Here is an 18,789-nt window from a genome sequence, read left to right as displayed (position 1 = left end):
GTGGGGTTGGCGGGTGGGCTCTAGGCGAGGGTGGTGGTTAGCTGGTCATCGGTGACTTTGCTCCAGTAGCGGCAAGTCATCTGTTGGGTGTGGTGGTGCATGGTGGGCTTCCTGAAGGTGAAGTGAATGCAGAGATGGTCGGTCCAGTAGAGTTCGGTGGTGTGGTTGAAGGAGACGTTGGGGCTTGCGGAGAAGATGGGGTTGAGCGTGTGGCCGGCGGCGTGGGTGGGTGTTGTGATGAGTTGTCTCAGTCCAAGGTTGGCAAGGTTGTCGATCAGAGTGGTGGAGTTGGTGTCGTTGTTGTTCTCAAGGTGGAAGTTCAGGTCCCCGATGAGGATGTAGTCCGTGGAGGCGAGAGCGTGTGTGCTGACGAAGTCAGCGATGGAGACGCTGAACTGTGGTCGGGGTCCGGGGGGTCTGTAGATGAGGGTTCCTCTGAGGGTGGTGTTGCGGTCAGTGTGGATCTCGAAGTGCAGGTGTTCGGCGGTGCTGAGGGTGTCGTCAGTGTTGGTCGAGACTCTGAGAGTGTTCCTGTGGACGATGGCGATTCCTCCTCCTACTCAGTTGGTGCGATCCCAGCAGGTGATCTTGTAACCTTCCGGGACGGCTAAGGCGATGTCGGGTGTTGAGGCGAGGTTCAGCAAGGTCTCCGTCAGGAAAGCGACATCTGGGGAGGTTGAGTCGAGTAGCTCCCAGAGTTCAACGGCATGTTTGCAGGCGGAGAAGGTGTTGAGGAGGATTCATCTGAGGTAGTTTGGTTCTTTGCTGGGCGGTGGTTTGGCGGGCGGATGCTGGTGAAGCTGTAGTTCCGGCAGGAGAAGGGTCCTTGGGTGCGCTTCGGGGTAGCCGGTAGCAGGTGTGATCTCGTCCGGGGTTGAGTGCGTGGAGGGTGCTGGCATCGTAGCCGATTCGGGCGTTGTGGCATTCACGGGGCCAGGGGTTCTGGCGCTGTGCGCAGACGAGTGCAGACGCTGCGTGTTTCCACTGCACGGTCGCACAGTGGCCGCAAAATAAGGGGAGGTGGGAGGGAGGAGCAGCTGGGAGGCAGGAGCGGGGAGACGAATGGGCGGCAAGGGGGTCAGGCCGCAAGGGACGCAGCAGTGGGAAAGCGGGAGGGAGAAAAACGGCGGAGGGAAACAGAAGGCAAGAGGGGTACAGTGGGGGGAAAAACGCTGAAAAACCACTAAGCACCAAAAACCAGGCACAGTACAATTACAATAAAGCAAACACAGTACAATTACATTTACACAAGACAAAAACGAGCAGAGCCTACGGCGGGCCTTGAACACAGTCACAGCGGCAGCAGCTGGGCTGGGGACATGGGCGCAGTCAGGTGGAGCTGCGCGGCGTGGGGAGCGACCTGCCTGGAAGCAGTGTCAAGGGTCGCTTTATGTCTTTTGTTCGGATCTCAATTTATGGGATTTATTTAATTTAATGGGTTTTGTGTTTTCCAATTTGTTGAGCTTTGTTGTGTTGATCTGTACATCTTTTTAGGTTTAATAAAAAAAAATAGGAAGAAAGAATTGCCTCGTTCTCGTATCGTGAAGCGAGGGGAGTTGAATGGGAAGGTTTAACATTTCAAATTTTACCTCAAGGCAGCATAGTGGTGCGAAGGTTTGTTCCATTGTGTGGCTGTCGGCACATGAGTGCGAGTACAGGCGGGTCTTCATAGTGGATTGATGTGAGGCGTATGTGTACGCGATAGCGTCATTACATAACGTGTGGCCATTTTAGTGTTATGGAATTGCTCAGAGACAAGGTTCTCAGCAGTCTCGTAAACTATCGGCAATCTGTAAATTTGTGATATTGCGCATGGTTTTCTAAGCAGCAGTGTTGTAGGTAAGCCTGGGCAGCACTACGTTACGCTTGCGTAGTTTGCGAAGTTTGCTCTACTTCGCACTACGCGAACTGCATGTAGCACAGTGCAAACACGCGTAGCGTAGTGGTCATTTGTTGGTTGTTCGCGGTTCTCAATGCCAAGTTGGCGACCGCGAGCAGGCAAAATGATATCCCAGCGAGACTTTTTCCTCGTTCGCGATCAGCAACATCATGTTGCTGATCGCGAGCGTGGAAAATAAACCTCCCGGTGAGCTTCTAAATGCAGGGATGTCAGCTTTCTCATTGCCAGTGGTCGCGAATGCTCGCGACCGCTCGCCATGAGAAACTACCTATCCGCGTTTAAAAAGCTGCTGCTCAAGTAAAAATCTACTTGAGCAGCAGTAAAAGACAGCTTGCACTGTGTAAGATGCCGTTTTCAATGATTGCACAGTGCAGACAAGCATCCGGCACTGTGCAATCATCGCGGACAGTGAACTATGCAGTTCGCGTAGCACTACACGTATCTCGCGTAGTGCAAAGTGCACTTTGCGTAGCTACGCGTAGCGCTACTTCGCAAACTACGTCCATGGTTAGTTGTAGGACTACGGATGGCCATCTTGTTTACAGGTTGCTATAGAGACATAGGTCTTGCCAAACCTGAGACAAACGAAATTTCAGAGTGCTTAGATAGTTACGGATGAAAGTGACATATATATATATATATATATATATATATATATATATATATATATATATATATATATATATATATATATATATAGAGAGAGAGAGAGAGAGAGAGAGAGAGATGTATTACTTAGGAATTTGATATTAAAGAACTAATAATTGATTTTAGATATAGGTTTGTAGGAGTACAATATTTAAAGGTTATTTGAAGTATCCGGTGGTATGTGTGAGGAAGGAGAGCAAATAGTTATGGAGAATTTTAGAGATCTAATGAAAACAACTGTAAAAGTGGAAGTTAGATCCTCAGTTAAGGAGTTTTGGGGATCAGTTCTCAGAAAACAAGAATTGGCATAGCCAATAGGTCTCACTTTTGGGACCTTATAAGTATTTAGGTATGTAGCACAATGTCCTTGTTGCAACAATAGCGACTTTTGCATGGCTAAACACTTATACGGTCCCAAAGGCGAGACCTATTGGCTATGTCAATGCTTCTTTTAATCTGATACAATTGTGAGTGAGCGGCCGCCGTAGCCGTGTTCATATGAAGCCGCCTCGAAGCCTGACATCTCTTCTTCACCTCCAGAGGAGCGGACTCCATTGATTCTGCAACTCAGAAGCAGTTCAGTTTCACGCACAATTGTGCTGGAGCATCTGCCTCTGGGAAGGTGAGCAGGGTGCAAAACGCAAACAAATCTGTTACTAGGGGGGTTAAGAGCCTGCTACTGCGTTCTGATCGGCAGCCATAATATGTGTAATCCCTCTGCTCGTTGTGAGCTGCAGCAGCGTCCAGTGGAAGGGGGGGTGCTGCTGCACAGAATAAACACAGATTGTGCACAAGCAGATGCCAAAACGTACTCATGCTCTGTCTCAGTACCAATGTGTGCACGAGCTGCTGGTGAGGAGCTCTTTACAGGGGAGGGGGCATTATTGCACAGAGCCAGAGACACAGGTAACGGGGCACACTCTGACATGTGGTTCATTGATGAACATAGCTGCCATGGGACATGCCATCTCACAAAGTAGTCCGTAAATCTGAGCAGACCCTCGGCACTCCCTGGCACATGGCACCAGCCGCCTCATCTGTGTTGAGGCCTTAAAGAACTCTTGCCCGCCTTAGAGCAGTCCTTCTGTGGAAAAGGACGCGGTTCTAGGTGCTCGGGTGTAAAGTGGGCCTTGGTTGCAGTTCAGAGCCCTGCAGTGCCGTTCACACAAGGTAGTGACACGTATTTCCAGGGGCTAGAAGAAGCTGATGATGCCGCACTGCAGTTACCTGTTTTTAACTAGTCACCTTGTTCGTTGGCTCTCATGTTGCGGACTTCTATTATCTATAGCTCTATACGCCACCCTAAGGCCGTCTCAAAACACAAAGTATGAGGGAGTGTTGACTTTCCATTTAGAGAACAGAAGGCCAGAGCAGGAAGGCAGGAAGGTGAAGAAGTAGCATTAATGTCTCACTGTGCTGGCATAGCCCTCTGTTCTGGATGGGAAACTGCAATGGTAAATCAAGAAAGTGTTTTGCTATAGGTTATTCCCCATAACTTAGCATGACCTGAAACGGTGCGCATGGAGTCACACTGCCAACACCTACCCTAAGACATCTGAGCAGTATGTCAAACCCCAGAAATGTGAATCACAAATTGTCTGCAGCATGGTTTTAAAAGGACATCATAATATCACCTTTCTGGTGAGTTAAATCCCCATAAATATTATGTTTTCATGTTCTCTTTTTCTGTTAGTAGCATCATTGAATCTGTGCTGTGTACTGCAGTGCTTTTGACTAGTCCTTTCAATGGAAATGATCACTCTATTAAACAAGCAGCAGTGAAAGCGACCATCTGCATAAAAAAAAGCACCGTCTTGCGCTGCAGCAGGGGGAGGGAGCCTGCGCGATTCCCTTGCGGGAGCGTGCCACTATATGGTGCCACCATATGGCGCCGTGCGCTCCCGCAAGGAAATCGCCAAGATGTGCATGCGTTGCAATGCGTGAACGTTTTTGACCCAAAAGCAGTGGCGATGGCTACAGGTCTCTCCTAAGCAGCGCATGCGAGCTGCATAGGCAAGACCTAAAAAGGAAGGCAACAGATATTTCTGATGAAGATTTTGGTCTTTAGAAGAGGATGAGAGCGAGCAGGCTAAAACTATTAGTGGGTAAAGGAAGATGAAGAACAAAAATGAAAGAGGATGAAAGGTCTGTGCAATGGAAAAAAAGAGGGTCTTGGCACCACACAGAGAGAAGGTGTCCAACGCAGCACAAAAGAGGGTATCCTTAGCAGCACAAATGAGATTCAGGACGGTCCTGATGATGAAGATTCATATAACCGGTGGCGCTTCGGCATGGCTGAGTGGCTCTACAGTGGGGACACCCATTAAGTGACAATGATGCCAGCTGAAACTGTATTGCACTGAAATTGCATATTAGTATGACTATATAAAGTAATTACTATAGAAATTCCTTCTTTATGAAAATGTCATGATAACCATGAGGATCTTACAGAAAATGGAGAACATTTCCAAGATTTACAGGGACAAACTCCCAGTGTGTCAGGGACATTATGAATATAGGTCTTCTCAAGGGACGTTTCCAGGATCCACATCGGTCCAGGAACAGCAGTGGAAGGGACCACAGTGAGGCATCATGATAAAAATGAAAAAACAAAAGAATAACTCAGAGAGTTGTCCACATGGATGATATATCATACGCATGGGCAAGATGGGCTGGAACCTGCCATGTAGATTTTATTTTTAAATAAAAGTGGAACTACTGTACAAGGATGGTTCTCAGCTTATGGCCGACGTAGTAGAAGTCTGCACTGCAGTGGTGGTTTGGAAGATAGTTTGCCAAACTGCTTATGACGGTGCTAGCCTCTAATGGTCTGGCATGCCTCCTAGCATATTACTCATTATTCTGTTCTAAAAGCCTCACCAGGTGGCACATAGATGAATATATAGTGGTCCAATACCGAAGAATAAATCGTTTTGTGTTTCATTTTGATCTCCAGTCTCTCACTAGTTATTACCTCAAATTCACAAGCAACATTACCGCCAGATTGATAAAAGGGACAAAACAAATAAATAGTATTTGTGTTGTGGCTAATTTCAGATGTAGTCCACTGTCCCATCTGAAAGTAGCAATCCACCAGAACATGTTTATTTACATTAATTTCTGATTATACATTTTCTGACACATAAAGTAAAGACACACACCAATAACGAATATTCATAGCATAAATATTTACCTGAATGAAGAAAAGCTTGGGTTTCCCAACAAGTGTTCTGCACCGGTCTCCTCTGAAAGGTGTAGTCAGGTCCTTTATTTCAATCATTCCATCCGTCCCATAAATACATCCCGCCTCGCCATGGCTTAACAGGACGCAAGCAAAGCAGGCATTATCACTGTGATCCTCTTCAGCAACTGCAAAGCAACAAGGTAAATATATTTCAAAGTTTAAATTAAAGTCTTGGGTAAATATGTTCCTGCACAGGTGTCGCAGAGCAGCTGTTCCAGGTAAGCACAGTTATAAAATTTATAGAGAGCTACTGAGTAGAGGTGCGCAAATGTATGCAAACTTTTGGGGAAACTACCTGAAATCCCATGAGCTGCAAACCCGGCATTTAGCACTATTTTTTAGTAAGGAATGCGTCTACACATCTATTTTGGACACAAAAACGACTTTTGCACACATAAAAAACTAAATTGCACATGCTGTGAAAAGCAACGTCATGCATTCAGTGTGTTCGTGTTGATCTGTTTTACCGTCACAGGATTTTTCACCGGACTGACCTTTAATCAATGTGGCATTATGGCATGATTTCAGACATTTCAAGTAATAAGCGTAACACAAAATGCTAGAAATTAGAGGATGGGTTCAAGATGCCATGAATGACTGAAGACTGTAGTGGGAGCGCCAAGCCAGTTTACGATGACCTGCACCGGCCTTAATTCACGCTCTCCCTGGGTGGGTGCGACAGAACCTGGTGCCAGAAGATGAGGACAGCGGAAGCGAACGGGAAGGACAGGGGCGGCTCTAGGCTCATGGCCGCCCTGGGCAGGGAGCGTAGGTAGGAGGCCCCTGAAGAGGGGGTCCGGGCGGGGCGGAGCGCGGAGGCCAGTGAAGAGCGGGGGCAGGGCTTTAAGTGGGATGAAAAAACTGGGGGGTCTCTCAAAGGGGCGTGGCCAGTGTAATTAGGGGCGTGGCTTTAAATAACTTACGCAATAAATCTGTGCTTAGCATAGTGTGCCGCCCGACTTGTAATTTGCTGTTTCCGTCATTGCATCCAGATATTTGATACAAGTAACATCATACCTACAATAAGTACGTAATATTGGCTTTGTCAATGGTTATTACTTGCAGAAGATAAATAAGCTGCAACTATAACTTGTATATAATATTGACAAAGCTTCCAATTAAATCCTTGGTGACCCTACCACAATGTTGCTGCTCCTGAGTTTCAGAAAGAGAAGGGAAATTCAGAAAGAAAATGACTCTTAAAGGACTTCCCTTCCCCCACAACGCTCCCCTGGCATGGCGTCATGCTGTAACTTCTCTACTACTGAGAAGTGAGCAGTTTGAGCAGCGCACATCCATGTGCCTGGTGCTGTCTCGAAACGGGTCTCTACAGGCTTTGTTTTGAGCCATGGCACTTTTTTTCCGGACTGCAGTGACAGCAAACAGCGGTCATTGCAGTCCGGGAAAAAAGACAGGCTGCCTATGTCAGGGCTCAAAACAGAGCCCGATAGAGACCCGTTTCGAGGCCCCCAGAAAAAAACTGCCGGTGCTGAGACCCCTTGAGACCCGGCCCACTTAAAGCCCTGAGCGGGGAGTCAGGGTGTTTGGAAGTGGAACAGAGCCGGAGGCCACCAAATCCCTGCCAGGGGCCACCACGCAAATATGTATCGATCCTTAGAGGATTATTATATTAAGGATATATATTGGCGTGGTGGCCCCTGGGGTTTGGTGGCCCTGTGCAGGTACACAGCTTGCACATGCCTAAGGCCGCCCCTGGGAAGGATCATAAATGGTGAAATTCGGACCGAAATCAGGGAACCAGCTTGATGGCTGTAAACCAAGATGGCAGTTGGCTGGTAAAGATGGACAGGGTCCAGGGAACAGGACTGCAACAGAGAGCTCTGTTGATTAAGTGGGTGTGAGAGGACCAATTTGATGACAGTATATGGCCCCTGTTGAGACGACAAGGGAGTAAACACAGCATGCTGTTGAGCCATCATACGCCTGAGAGATCCTGTGTGTGGCCCAGTTACCTAACACCGCGCAAGGCCTAAACTAATGGCAGAACAGAAAATACACGGGTGTTGTGTCAAGGAGAGGTCTGATACACACTGGCTCAACACTCCGCTGACACCGGAAGTGCCGATGCTCTGTGGCACGCGCAGGCAGGGCTTTCAAGACACAATGAATGAGGCCACGTGCAAAGTATATTAAAAACGACCACACGGGGTCCTCTAACTGAGAAACACACCTGTGAACCTTTATTTTACGTGCTCACGTAAAATGGACGAAGCCAACATTTAACACGCCACGGGGTTAGCCGAAGCACACCCCTTGCTATACTAACAGTTGTGGTCAGCCGGTAACTAAGGTATCACGATGGGCGGTACCACATTCCTTCCAAAAAATGCAAAACCATATCAGACATCCTTGACAACATGAACTATGATGAAGCAAGCACTCTGACCACAAACCCCACAGGTCACTAAATACGGTACAGTTCCAATATGCAGCAGGCTTTGTGTGACCTTAGACTGCGCTGACCTCGACTGTCACCTAGCTCCCGGGTTCAAAGACAACCTTCTAGCAGCGGTAGTCTCTCAGTCTGCTTGATGGCTGGGGGTTGCTCCTCAGCCCATACCTTGTCCGTGCCTCATGATCTGACTCAGTCTCTGTCTCTGTGCTTATAGGATTTTCCACCAGTTCCCGACCAGCCTCTAGACTCCTTACTATTGAATCCTCCTCATCTGGTTCAGCTTCTTCAGGCTCAACTTCCGACCATCCTTCCCTGTCTTGAATATCCAGTCTCTCATTTCCACCCGGGGATGTCGTACCTCGGCAGGGATAGAATCTCTTGAATACTGAGACGTTCCGTGTTATTGACTCTCACCCTCTACTGTCATTGACTTGGGTTCCTCTCATTGAGGTGATATGCCATGAATCCTTCCCAAACTGAAGCCTAAACTTGCTGCCTGGATATCGATCTTGGACTAGCACGAGATCCCATACTTTCAAATTAGAACTTTTTGCTCTACGGTGACGACTGGCTTTGTCATTCGACCTCTTCCTCCGACTATACACTTCTTGGTCATTCATGGCAACAGGGATCCACTTCGGACGATGAGGGATGGAGTCTACAATTACTCTCCATATGGAGAGATGACCAGGGGCTCGACCAGTGGTGGAATGGAGGTTTGTCTATAGTCTCTCAAGAATGAGTAAATGGCTTGTTCAGGGTACTCACCACTGGCAGTAGCAATTCTGATTACTTTAATCAAAGTCCTCATGAAGTGTTCAGCCTCTCCGTTGGCTTGAGGGCACTTGGGAGTGATTTTCTTGTGGACGATCCCTAGCAAGGTGAAATAATATGCAATTTCCTTCCCTTGGAAAGGAGGTTCATTGTTGGCCCTCTGCTTTTTAATAAGCCCGTGGGTGGCCATTATTTTTTCTCGCATCAGTATGACTTCAGAGGCACTAAGGGAAGATAAAACTTCTACCTTCGGATACTTAGAGTAGTCATCAATTGCCACTAGAGAGTGTCTCCCATCCAGGAGGCTCCCGAAATCCATGCTGGCACATATCCAGGGGCCATGGGCACCTTGCTCTGTCAGTATAGGTGCTGGAAGGCTTGATTCCCCAGTGGCTTGACACCATGAACAAGACCTTACTGTTTCCTCTACTTTCTCATCCATCAGGGGGAACCACACCTTGGTTCAGAGGCGTCCCTTAGTTTTCACCGTCCCTTGATGTCCAGCATGGGCCAGTTGGATTACTCGATTAGCCAATGAGGCAGGGATGACTTGGCGATAGCCTCGCAACAGGTACCCATTATGATCCGCACTCGGTTCCTGTCGCACGTGGTACAAGCTTTCAAGCACATGCCATGCTACTGGGGATATAAGAGCCCATTGACCTTTGAACTGATGCCACTTGTTTGTCTTTACTGCCTCCAGAGTTATTTGTAGACACTCATCCTGATAAGTGGCTTGACACAAGTCTTCAAGCAAAATGGGCAACGTGCATTTTCCTCAGTCTCTTCTGCATCCTCGTCTTAGCTGGGCGTGGCCACGCAGGGATGCGGGACAGGTAGTCGGCGGGGTTGTTCGCTCCGGGGTGATACTTGACCTTGCAGTTGTACTCCTGCAGTTGAAGCATCCATTTTTCTATTCCGGGTGGGGGTTCCAACACAGGCCCCATGAATAGGGGAATCAAAGGCTTGTTATCTGTAGAGACCAGTAAGGGCTTTCCATACACATATAGATGAAAGTGGCAACACCCCCATTAGATTGCAATGGCCTCTTTTTCGATCTGAGAATACCTTTGATCGAGATGGCCACTGGAGCCCATTCTTCCTCCTCGCCTGACCACTGCATCAGAACTATTCCCAGTCCTCGAGGACCAGCGTCAACTGCAATTAGGGTGTTTTGCTGAGGATCGAAATATCGCAAGGTGGTGGAACATGAGAGGGCATCTTTAGTGGCTTGGAACGCAACTTCTTAATGAACCGACCACAGTAGTTGATCATGCCAAGGAAACTGGGCATCTTGGTCACATTGCTGGGAGCAGGGGCATATTTGATATCTTTCACCTTCTCCAGGTCTGGGGCAACTCCCTCTGAGGAGAATATGTATCCAAAGAATTGTAGCTTCTGCTGGAGGAACGCACATTTGATGCGGTGGAGAGTGAGTGTTCTGGTTTTGACTTCACATGGATCAGAATGTCATCGCTAACATTGACCATTCTCGGAAAATCAGTGAGGAGCTCTTGGATAATGTTCTAGAACACCTCTGCAGCACTTGACACTTCGGAGCTCAGCCGCTGATGTACTTAGACTCTTTATCAAGGACTAGCTGGTGATATCCTGAGTGGAGGTCAAGTTTGAAGAACCAGCTGGTGCCACTGAGCTCGCCAATGAGGTCATCAATGGTTGGAGTGTGATGGCATTCCCTTTTAATCGCGGCATTAGGGAGGCGCATGTCCATGCAAATCCTTTCACCTTCTCTATGATGCCTTCTGCTTCCAAGTTGTTCATTTCCTTTCTCCACCAGAAGCCTGAGGTGAAATGTGATGTACCGTTGTCATAGGGCAAATGGTTGTACTGAGAGGTCGATGTGCAGGTATATCTGTTTTCCTCGTATGCATCCAATGCCATTAAATAAATGGGGAAATTCATCAGGATGTGATTGATATCCTCTTGGTGTATTTCGAAGGCAAATGTGACAATGTCCAAGGCCTCCGCTGATAGGCACCCCAGAAGCATGCCGTGACCTTCTTCTGTCACATACCCCTCTGACTCAATAGAATTTTGTTCATACGTAAGGGTGGTCTTGAATCGGCCACTGATGATGAGCAGTCAATTCTCCCCATATGCAAAAACTTAGATTTTTGCTTCGGCTAAGGACGGCGGTGAGTTAATCTCCCCATACACTTCTAAGGACATTAATGGTAGCCCCTTTGTACACTACTGCAGTGGAAGGGTGTCCACCCACTAGTATTTGGCATTGGGGTAAACGCCTCAACGTCTGAGATGCCGTGCCAATGGTGAAAACTGAGTGGATGGTGTGTTCTTCACTATTATCATCGTCCATGTCACTGCTTCTTTCTTGTACCTCCGGGATATTGTTGATGGTTGATCGCGGGATTTGTCCTTTGCTGGCGCTGCATACCTTCATGTAGCAATTCAATTTTTCACAAGCGGTGCACTTTTACCCCTTGCCTGCCACTCAGATGGGCAATGAGGGGGTCCACCACAGTACCCACAAGACTGTGTTCTCTGGTTCCTCATCCTATTGGATTGCGATTGTGTGTTTGTAGAGATTGCATTAACGGCTCCATCTTGACAGGCTTTTAAAGGGCAGCCTTCATGTGCGCTGCACGCGTTCTCGATAGTTCTTTGGTCTTGCCAAGGGTGAGGATGTCAGCTAGTGGTTTTCCTGACTCTTCCGGAATCCGTTCTCGCAGTTTAGCTGAGGAACACCCCTAAATGTTCTGCCCCCTTACATCTGCCTTTTCATCTTGAAAACCACATATTGAGCCTTATTTATGAGGAAGGTCTTCACTTTTACGCTGCCGGTGGGCCACTTTTTTGTGACGCACCAGCAACGTAAAAATGTGCCTTGTTGCACAATATTTACAAAGTGAAGCATCTAGGTAGATGCGTCACTTTGTAAACCCCTGCGCCACATTATACCTGCGCCAGCTATAATGTATGCAGGGGGGCGTTCTGACGCAAGAAAGGGTCATAGAAGTGACCCAGTGAGATCTATAAGATTTCGCTGCGCCACTTCTACGACGCAAATGCGTCAATATTTTACGCCTGCCTCACAGCAGGCGTAAGACTGGCGCAGGCCCTTTCACATGGGGCTTGCCCCATGTGAAAAGACACATTGCTGGAGTTGCGTCACTTTTGTGACACACTCAGCAATGCGTCACTTTTGCGCCATACAGATACGTCAGAAAAACTGACATATCTGTAACTCCTTGCAACATGCAACTTGCATACAGTAAATGTGACGCATCAATCATGTCTCAAGGAGGGCGCACTGAGAAGTGACGCATTGCTGCTTTCACGCAGCGATGCGTCACTTCTCATAAATGAGGCCCATGCTTTCTAACTCTTTCAGGTGACCATGAAACACATCAAGGGATTCTTCTGATTGTTGCCTCGCCTGCCTGAATATGACTCTTTGCTAGTCTTGATTGGCCATGGGTTAAAAATGAGCTGTTAAACTGCAATGAGGGTGAGGTGTGCCTGTATTGGATATTTTGTAAATGTCTCTTCCTCCCAGATGGAGCTGCATGGCTCGCTTTTGTGCATTATCGTTTTTTTGTGGCTTTGAAAAACAGAAGGACTCACTCCACCAACTCCTTGCACTTTGTCGCATGAGCTGACGGAGCCCCCTCCACACTAAGAGGCTCAATTGGAGGTATCTGGGTCATCCTAACTGATCTACAGTTACTGTCTCTTCGTGTGCTTTGCTTGACGTGGTTGTACACTATGTAGCACTTATTCCAGATGTGGGTGCTCCTTCTTTATTTGAGTAGCCTTTTTTGTTTTTGGAGTTTATTTATTTATTTATTTATTATTTAAATTTATTAAACGCGAACAGCTACCCACAAAGGGTTTCCTGGCGCTAAACAAGCAGGAACCATTACATCTCCGTCTAAACTGCAAGGAGTTACTGATTAAAAAGCCAGGTTTTAGTAGCTCTGCGAAATTTCACAAAATTCGTTTCAGTTCGTATGTGAAATGGCAAGGAGTTCCACAGCGTAGGGCCAAGCAGAGCGAACGATCTTCCTCCCATTCTGGTTAGCCTAATTTTAGGCACTACAAAATAGGCCAAATGGGCAGATCTCAAGTTCCGGGAGGGGACGTGAGTGTGAACAAGGGACTTAAGATAGTGGGGGGCCTGGTCCGTTTTGATTTTAAACATGTAAGTAAGTGTTTTAAACTTAATACGGCTATCTATTTTGAGCCAATGAAGATTACGTAGGGGACCTGAAATATGGCTAGAGCGAGGTAGTTTACACAATAATCTCGCCGCTGCATTTTGCACCAATTGCAATCGCCCTATTACATCTTTCTTTGCCCCTAAGAAAAGAATGTTTCCATAATCTAGTCGTGAGGTTATGAGCGCATGAACTACAGATTTTTGAGAGTCTTCAGGCAACATCCACAGAATTTTCCTTAGCCACCGTAAAATGACAAAACATGTGGCCGAGACCTTGTTAACTTGGTTTTGCATTGTCAGAGTTTTATCAATCACAAAACCAAGATTACGTACATGATCTGATGGACAAGGGAGAAAGCCCATTTCCATGGGCCAATGTGTGGAAGACCATAAGTCATGGTGCCGGCCCAATATTAACACCTCAGTTTTATTGCCGTTAAGCTTCAAAAAAATAAGTTTCATCCAGTCAGCAATTCTCCTCAACCCTAGCTGCAGGCGAGATGGAGAGTCCTGAGCAGTGTTTGAGAGAGAGAATGCAATCTGGGAATCATCGGCGTAAGTGAAGAGTGTGAGGCCTTCTTGTTCTGCTATAAAAGATAATTGACTAACATAAAGATTGAAAAGAAGTCGGCTCAAAACAGAGCCTTGAGGTACACCATAGTGAGACATGTGTTGTTTAGAGGCTGCAGAGTTAGAGAAAATCTGAAATGTACGTTTCTCAAGAAATTAGCTCAGCGAACCCAAAGCTGGTCCGTCTATGCCCATGTCAGCTAATGTTTTTATAAGGATGGAATGTGAGATGGTGTCGAAAGCAGCACTGAGATCTAACAAAATCAGTGCCACCGTCTCACCATTATCCAAAAGCCTACGTAAGTTCTCTGTAACTCCCAACAAGGTAGTCTCTGTAGAAAAACCAGAACGAAAACCAGATTGTGAAAAATGAAGAAGACAGTTATCCTCAGTAAACTGAGTAAGATGGTGATGGATGTGTTTTTCAAGAATTTTAGAGCAGATTGGTAGTAAGGAGATAGGACGAAAGTTGGATAAGACATTTGGGTCAGCTGCTGGTTTTTTCAGTAATGGTGAGACCATTGCATGCTTCCAGGCCGCTGGAACCACAGCAGATTGTAGCGACAAATTAAGGGAGTGACAAATCACAGAAAGCTGCGAGGTGCTAAGTTGTTTAAGTATAGTCACCGGAAGTGGATCATTAGGTGATCCTGATTTTAATTTCCCTAAAATTGCCATCAAATTCTCAAAACTAAGAGGTGGCCAATAGTTAAGGACTGGTGAAGCAGCTGCAGGGTAAAAACCTGGCAAAGGGTTTAGTTTAGAGGTCAGGAGACCCTGATGAGACACTATTTCCTTATAGATGTTATCAATTTTAGTTGTGAAAAATTGGGCAAGTTCCTCACATTTAGTAGCATTTAAAGGGGGTGTACTGACAGTGGTTTTGGAGCCAGCTAACTCTTTCACGACCGAGAATAGAGTTTTAGGTTTGTTGGAGGACTCTTTAATAGTCGAGGCTACATATATAGTTCGAGCAGTTGTACATGCTTTGTGATATAACTTTAATTCTTTTTTATATTTTTCTTTAGCCTCCATGGAATAATCTTTCCTCCATACTCGTTCTAAGTGTTTACACTTAGACTTTCCTAGTTTGAGAGTTTCGGTAAACCAAGGGGCTGGGGCATTGTGCAAATTACATTTTTTAATTGACAGAGGAAGACAGTTTGCTGTATGCTCTTGTGTGTTACTCACAGTTGTGCGTCTATATCCTCTCATGGGTGTTTGTAGTGGTGTCACGACATGCCCTGGTTCAATTGAGCTCGCTATGTGTATTCTCTTCGTGGTTGGGGCTTCCGACGCTGTGATCCGATGTGCTGAGCCAATGAAAGGCCTGTCTGAGGCCGTAGTCATTTCCTGAAACCTTCGGGGCTTCGGGGTGTGGTCCCCACCGCAGCACGAGCGCGGCACACACGTGTGGCCTGTGATAGCCCAGGAAGTAATAGTTGGTAGGGCACAGTGGTCCTATTTCATTGTGGTTCAATAAGATCACAGGTTCAAAGGTAGAATACTTTATGCTGTTAAAGATATACAGGTACCCCACAACATCAACTAGATTGTATAGAATCTCTTTAAGACCACACACCATCTACCATATACAAGTCCAAGTGCTTATTACCAGACTGTAGAATTGATATATAGGCACATGTTAAGAGGGCTTTGCAAGCTCACCAGAATAGTAAGATCCTTACTTCAATGTTTCAGGTTTATACTTGTATGTACCTCTCATGATTCATAGTCTGATAGGAATTAGGTTCTTTTTCTTTGACTCATCCTCCACACAGGTCTCAGTTTACCGGATTGTGTCTCTGTCTTCCTCGGCTAAGGCCTCACCTCCCCAGTCAGTTCAGGTCATCGTCCTCCAAGTAGTGGCAGCAGCTTTAGACTCCTACAGTCCTAGATTCAGTTTAATCCTTGGAGAACAGGTAAATTATGCCATTCCCCTGGTGCACTGCACTCTGTGTTTTGCTGCAGAGATTACTCCAAAGTCCAAATGAGTACCAGATCCTGGCTTCAGGTATGCACCACCTTTGGGAATTTGGGGGCACTGGAATGAAGCCTGCACCCAACCCAAAGGTTTGCCCCTTTCAAATTAAATATTCCCAGAATACCAGTAAATCAGGAGATGGAACAATTTTGTGAGCATGTTCCTGAGCTTCCTCACAGGAGCAACCAAAGGGTGGCGGCAACAACTTGTGCCTAGAAGCCATGGGACAGTCATCCCAAGTGTTGCTCGTAGATCAGTGGCCTGAGGTTTCCACACAGGAAAATGTTTTCTAGCCAGTTGCATCGTAAGTCATATCCCTGGACTGAAGTTTTATTGAAATCAGGTACTGGGTATTTGAGAAATGAGATATTGGAGGTGCACGTCCAAGTGGGCGCAAAGAAGAAGAGACGCCAGCCTGTCTGTAGCCTTAATCTAGGCAACCTCCATGTTTGCCCAGGGAGAATATCGTCAATTTAGCACACAGTGTCCATACATTCCGCAAGAAATATAGACAAGCAGTACCGAAATAGTGGAAAGTGATGCATGTGCATGTGAAGGGGAATTGATTTCATCAAGATGGTCAGAAGATACCTATCCACTGGGTCCAGGACAGATCAGAACATCTGTCACCAACCATTATTGTGAGGACAGTAACAACACTCCACAGTGGACAGGTGTACTCTACTTGGGGTACAACATAAACATGTGGTGTATCCATTGGTCCTCTTGAAATATGAGCCTACTGGACAAAAAACAAACGATCCTGAATGCACACAAACGTGGCAGGATTTTACAAGCTATTCATGAAAGTCTTTTATCATAGCAACGACCAACAACAGAGGCAATTGCGAGCACACTGAGGCCTAGTAAATAGTATTTGCCAGAAAAATTATCTACAAAAGGCTGGCCAGAAAAAACATCATGCATATTAATTGGCACAGAATATTCGGGAGGATGACACATGAAAAAAAATATGGTGAGCAATGAAATACAGGAGTGTGAGTAGGGGATGGAGCAGAGCAATTAGTAAGTGAGGCAGGACAATCAGTGAATGAGATAGACTGACCAGGGAACAGTGCAGGGTAATCCTGAGTGAGCAACAAATGAAGGCAGGTGACCTGGTGAATGGGGCAGGTCATCCAGTGTGTGAGACTGTGCAATCAGATTGTGAAGCAAGAGGCTGGTAAATGAAGAAAGGTTCAAAATCTGGAAGACCTGATTCCTCTAAGTGAAAGGAATGAATGAGTGAGGCAGGATGGCCAGAGAAAACTAAGTTAACAAGGGTAGCAAGTGAATAAGGCTGGGAGTGGCTAAATTGTTAAAATGCACCTATTTAGAAAATAGGGATTTGATCAATTTTTTCAAATCATTCAAACTTTTAAAATGGCAAAACACAGAAACAAGAAGAGATTGTCTAATTTCTAATCAGATGTGGATTTATGTATTTGAAGAAACTGACAAGCACTTCCAGTCTGTAAAATGCCATCGGTTGTGACATATACAAAGGTAGAAAGATTTCAGAATAGACTTTCTGTAATTTCTTTTAATGGGAAGTATAAACACATAATCCATGTAGTGAAACCATCTAGTTGGCTGATCTGCAGCCAATGACTCTGCTCCCTTTTCTGCTCATCATGGGTGGCTCACCCACAGGGGCAACTGAAGGCCTCTATCTCAAGTGGGAGTGGGAGAGTAGAGAGTTTGGAGACTTTTCTGTCTCACTTGCTACCGCTGCGGGTTTCAAGTAGGAATACAGGACATTAAAGTACACATGCACTCTGGTGTCTGTCCCTGCCTTATGATGGGCATTCCAGACATGTCATTGTGATACATGGGCAAGTAAGGTAGTGTTCACTTGTGTCGAACATTTGTACTTGTGAGTACATGATGACATGACATGCTGGTCCTAGGGCACCAAACACCTAATTCTGAAAGTGTAAAAGCTGGTATTTGGTAGAATCACTAGTTGTTTACTGACAAGGACATGTCTATAGTTGATAAAGTTAATTTACCAAGAATGGAAATTTAGTACTTAAGGTTGAAATATGTTTTTTAATTAAATCACATTATCATTACTACATGTACCCGGTGCCCTACCTTGAAACTTAACGGGTACATATGTCTATCTGAACATGTAACATCTCTGTAGCCTGAGCGTTAACTCTAGAGTTAGAACCAGTAAAGTCTGTGAATCCTGAATGAAGCTCTTCTGTCTATGGCCGAAAATTGGGAGATCAGTGTAACTTTTAAATTTCGGATTTTGCCTCTAATAATATACGACTGAGAATCTACTAGTAAAGGCCACATGGAAAAACAAAAGTTGAAGGTAGATGTGAAGGAATATGCTATACACATCTTGAAAAGATGACAGGCAGCTGTGTCAAAATTGTAGACCTGGATAATTTGAACTGATCGTAAAGCCAATGCTGAAAAGACATTACATTACCACCATGTTTTCCTGTGGGGGTGAACCAACCAATGTTTATGAACAGAGTTGGGCTTGGTTGACACACCATGACGGTATCAAAAACATTTGATTATTTATCCCTTCAGAAATTCTTGTAAGGCCATACAAGTCAGGACGACAGCAAGATGGGGGCAACATAGATACATCGCGACAGAGCTCTCCTGCAAACCTCTTTCACCCTCCTCACTCCAGCGGATACTGCCTGCTTTGAGTTACCTGTCCCTTGAATTTTATCACAACAGGCAGTGCTGCTCTCCTCCCTGCGTGATTGATGCGGTGTGCTGGCCGGATCTCTGGTGCTTCTCAGTGCTGGATCTTGCTGCACGATGGTGCCTCTGCGTTCTTGGAAGGTTGGCGGGTCTCATTAAAAGATTCTCTCAGATGGTGGCTGGACTTATCTCTGGTATTGCCTGGGTGCCTACTTGTGTCAAAATGCCACAGAAGCCTGCAAAACTACAGAAAGACATGGGAAGAGTGCTTTCTTCATTGGCAAGACTTGCTGCCCAGGCCATGGCCACCAGATAGGAGTCTTCTCTTGAAAAGTCCATCGCAGGGCTAGGTAAGCCAACTGATTCTCAAGTGGGG

The 18,789-nt window shown here is 46.1% G+C and overlaps 1 protein-coding gene across 8 annotated transcripts in view; it reads right to left on the bottom strand.

Annotated features, from left to right (window-relative positions):
• Positions 1–18,789, bottom strand: part of LOC147712092 (caspase-7-like) — a 203,158-nt gene that overhangs the window by 35,916 nt on the left and 148,453 nt on the right. For all 8 annotated transcript variants that reach the window (XM_086922854.1, XM_086922853.1, XM_086922857.1 and 5 more), the window contains one exon: positions 5,742–5,917. In XM_086922854.1, coding sequence (XP_086778980.1) covers positions 5,742–5,917 — 176 coding nt within the window. The remainder of the gene's footprint in view (positions 1–5,741; positions 5,918–18,789) is intronic.

Source organism: Lissotriton vulgaris, chromosome 5, assembly GCF_964263255.1.
Source record: "Lissotriton vulgaris chromosome 5, aLisVul1.2, whole genome shotgun sequence".
NCBI classification, from domain to species: Eukaryota; Metazoa; Chordata; class Amphibia; order Caudata; family Salamandridae; genus Lissotriton; species Lissotriton vulgaris.
This window is presented reverse-complemented; position numbering and strand designations above follow the sequence as displayed.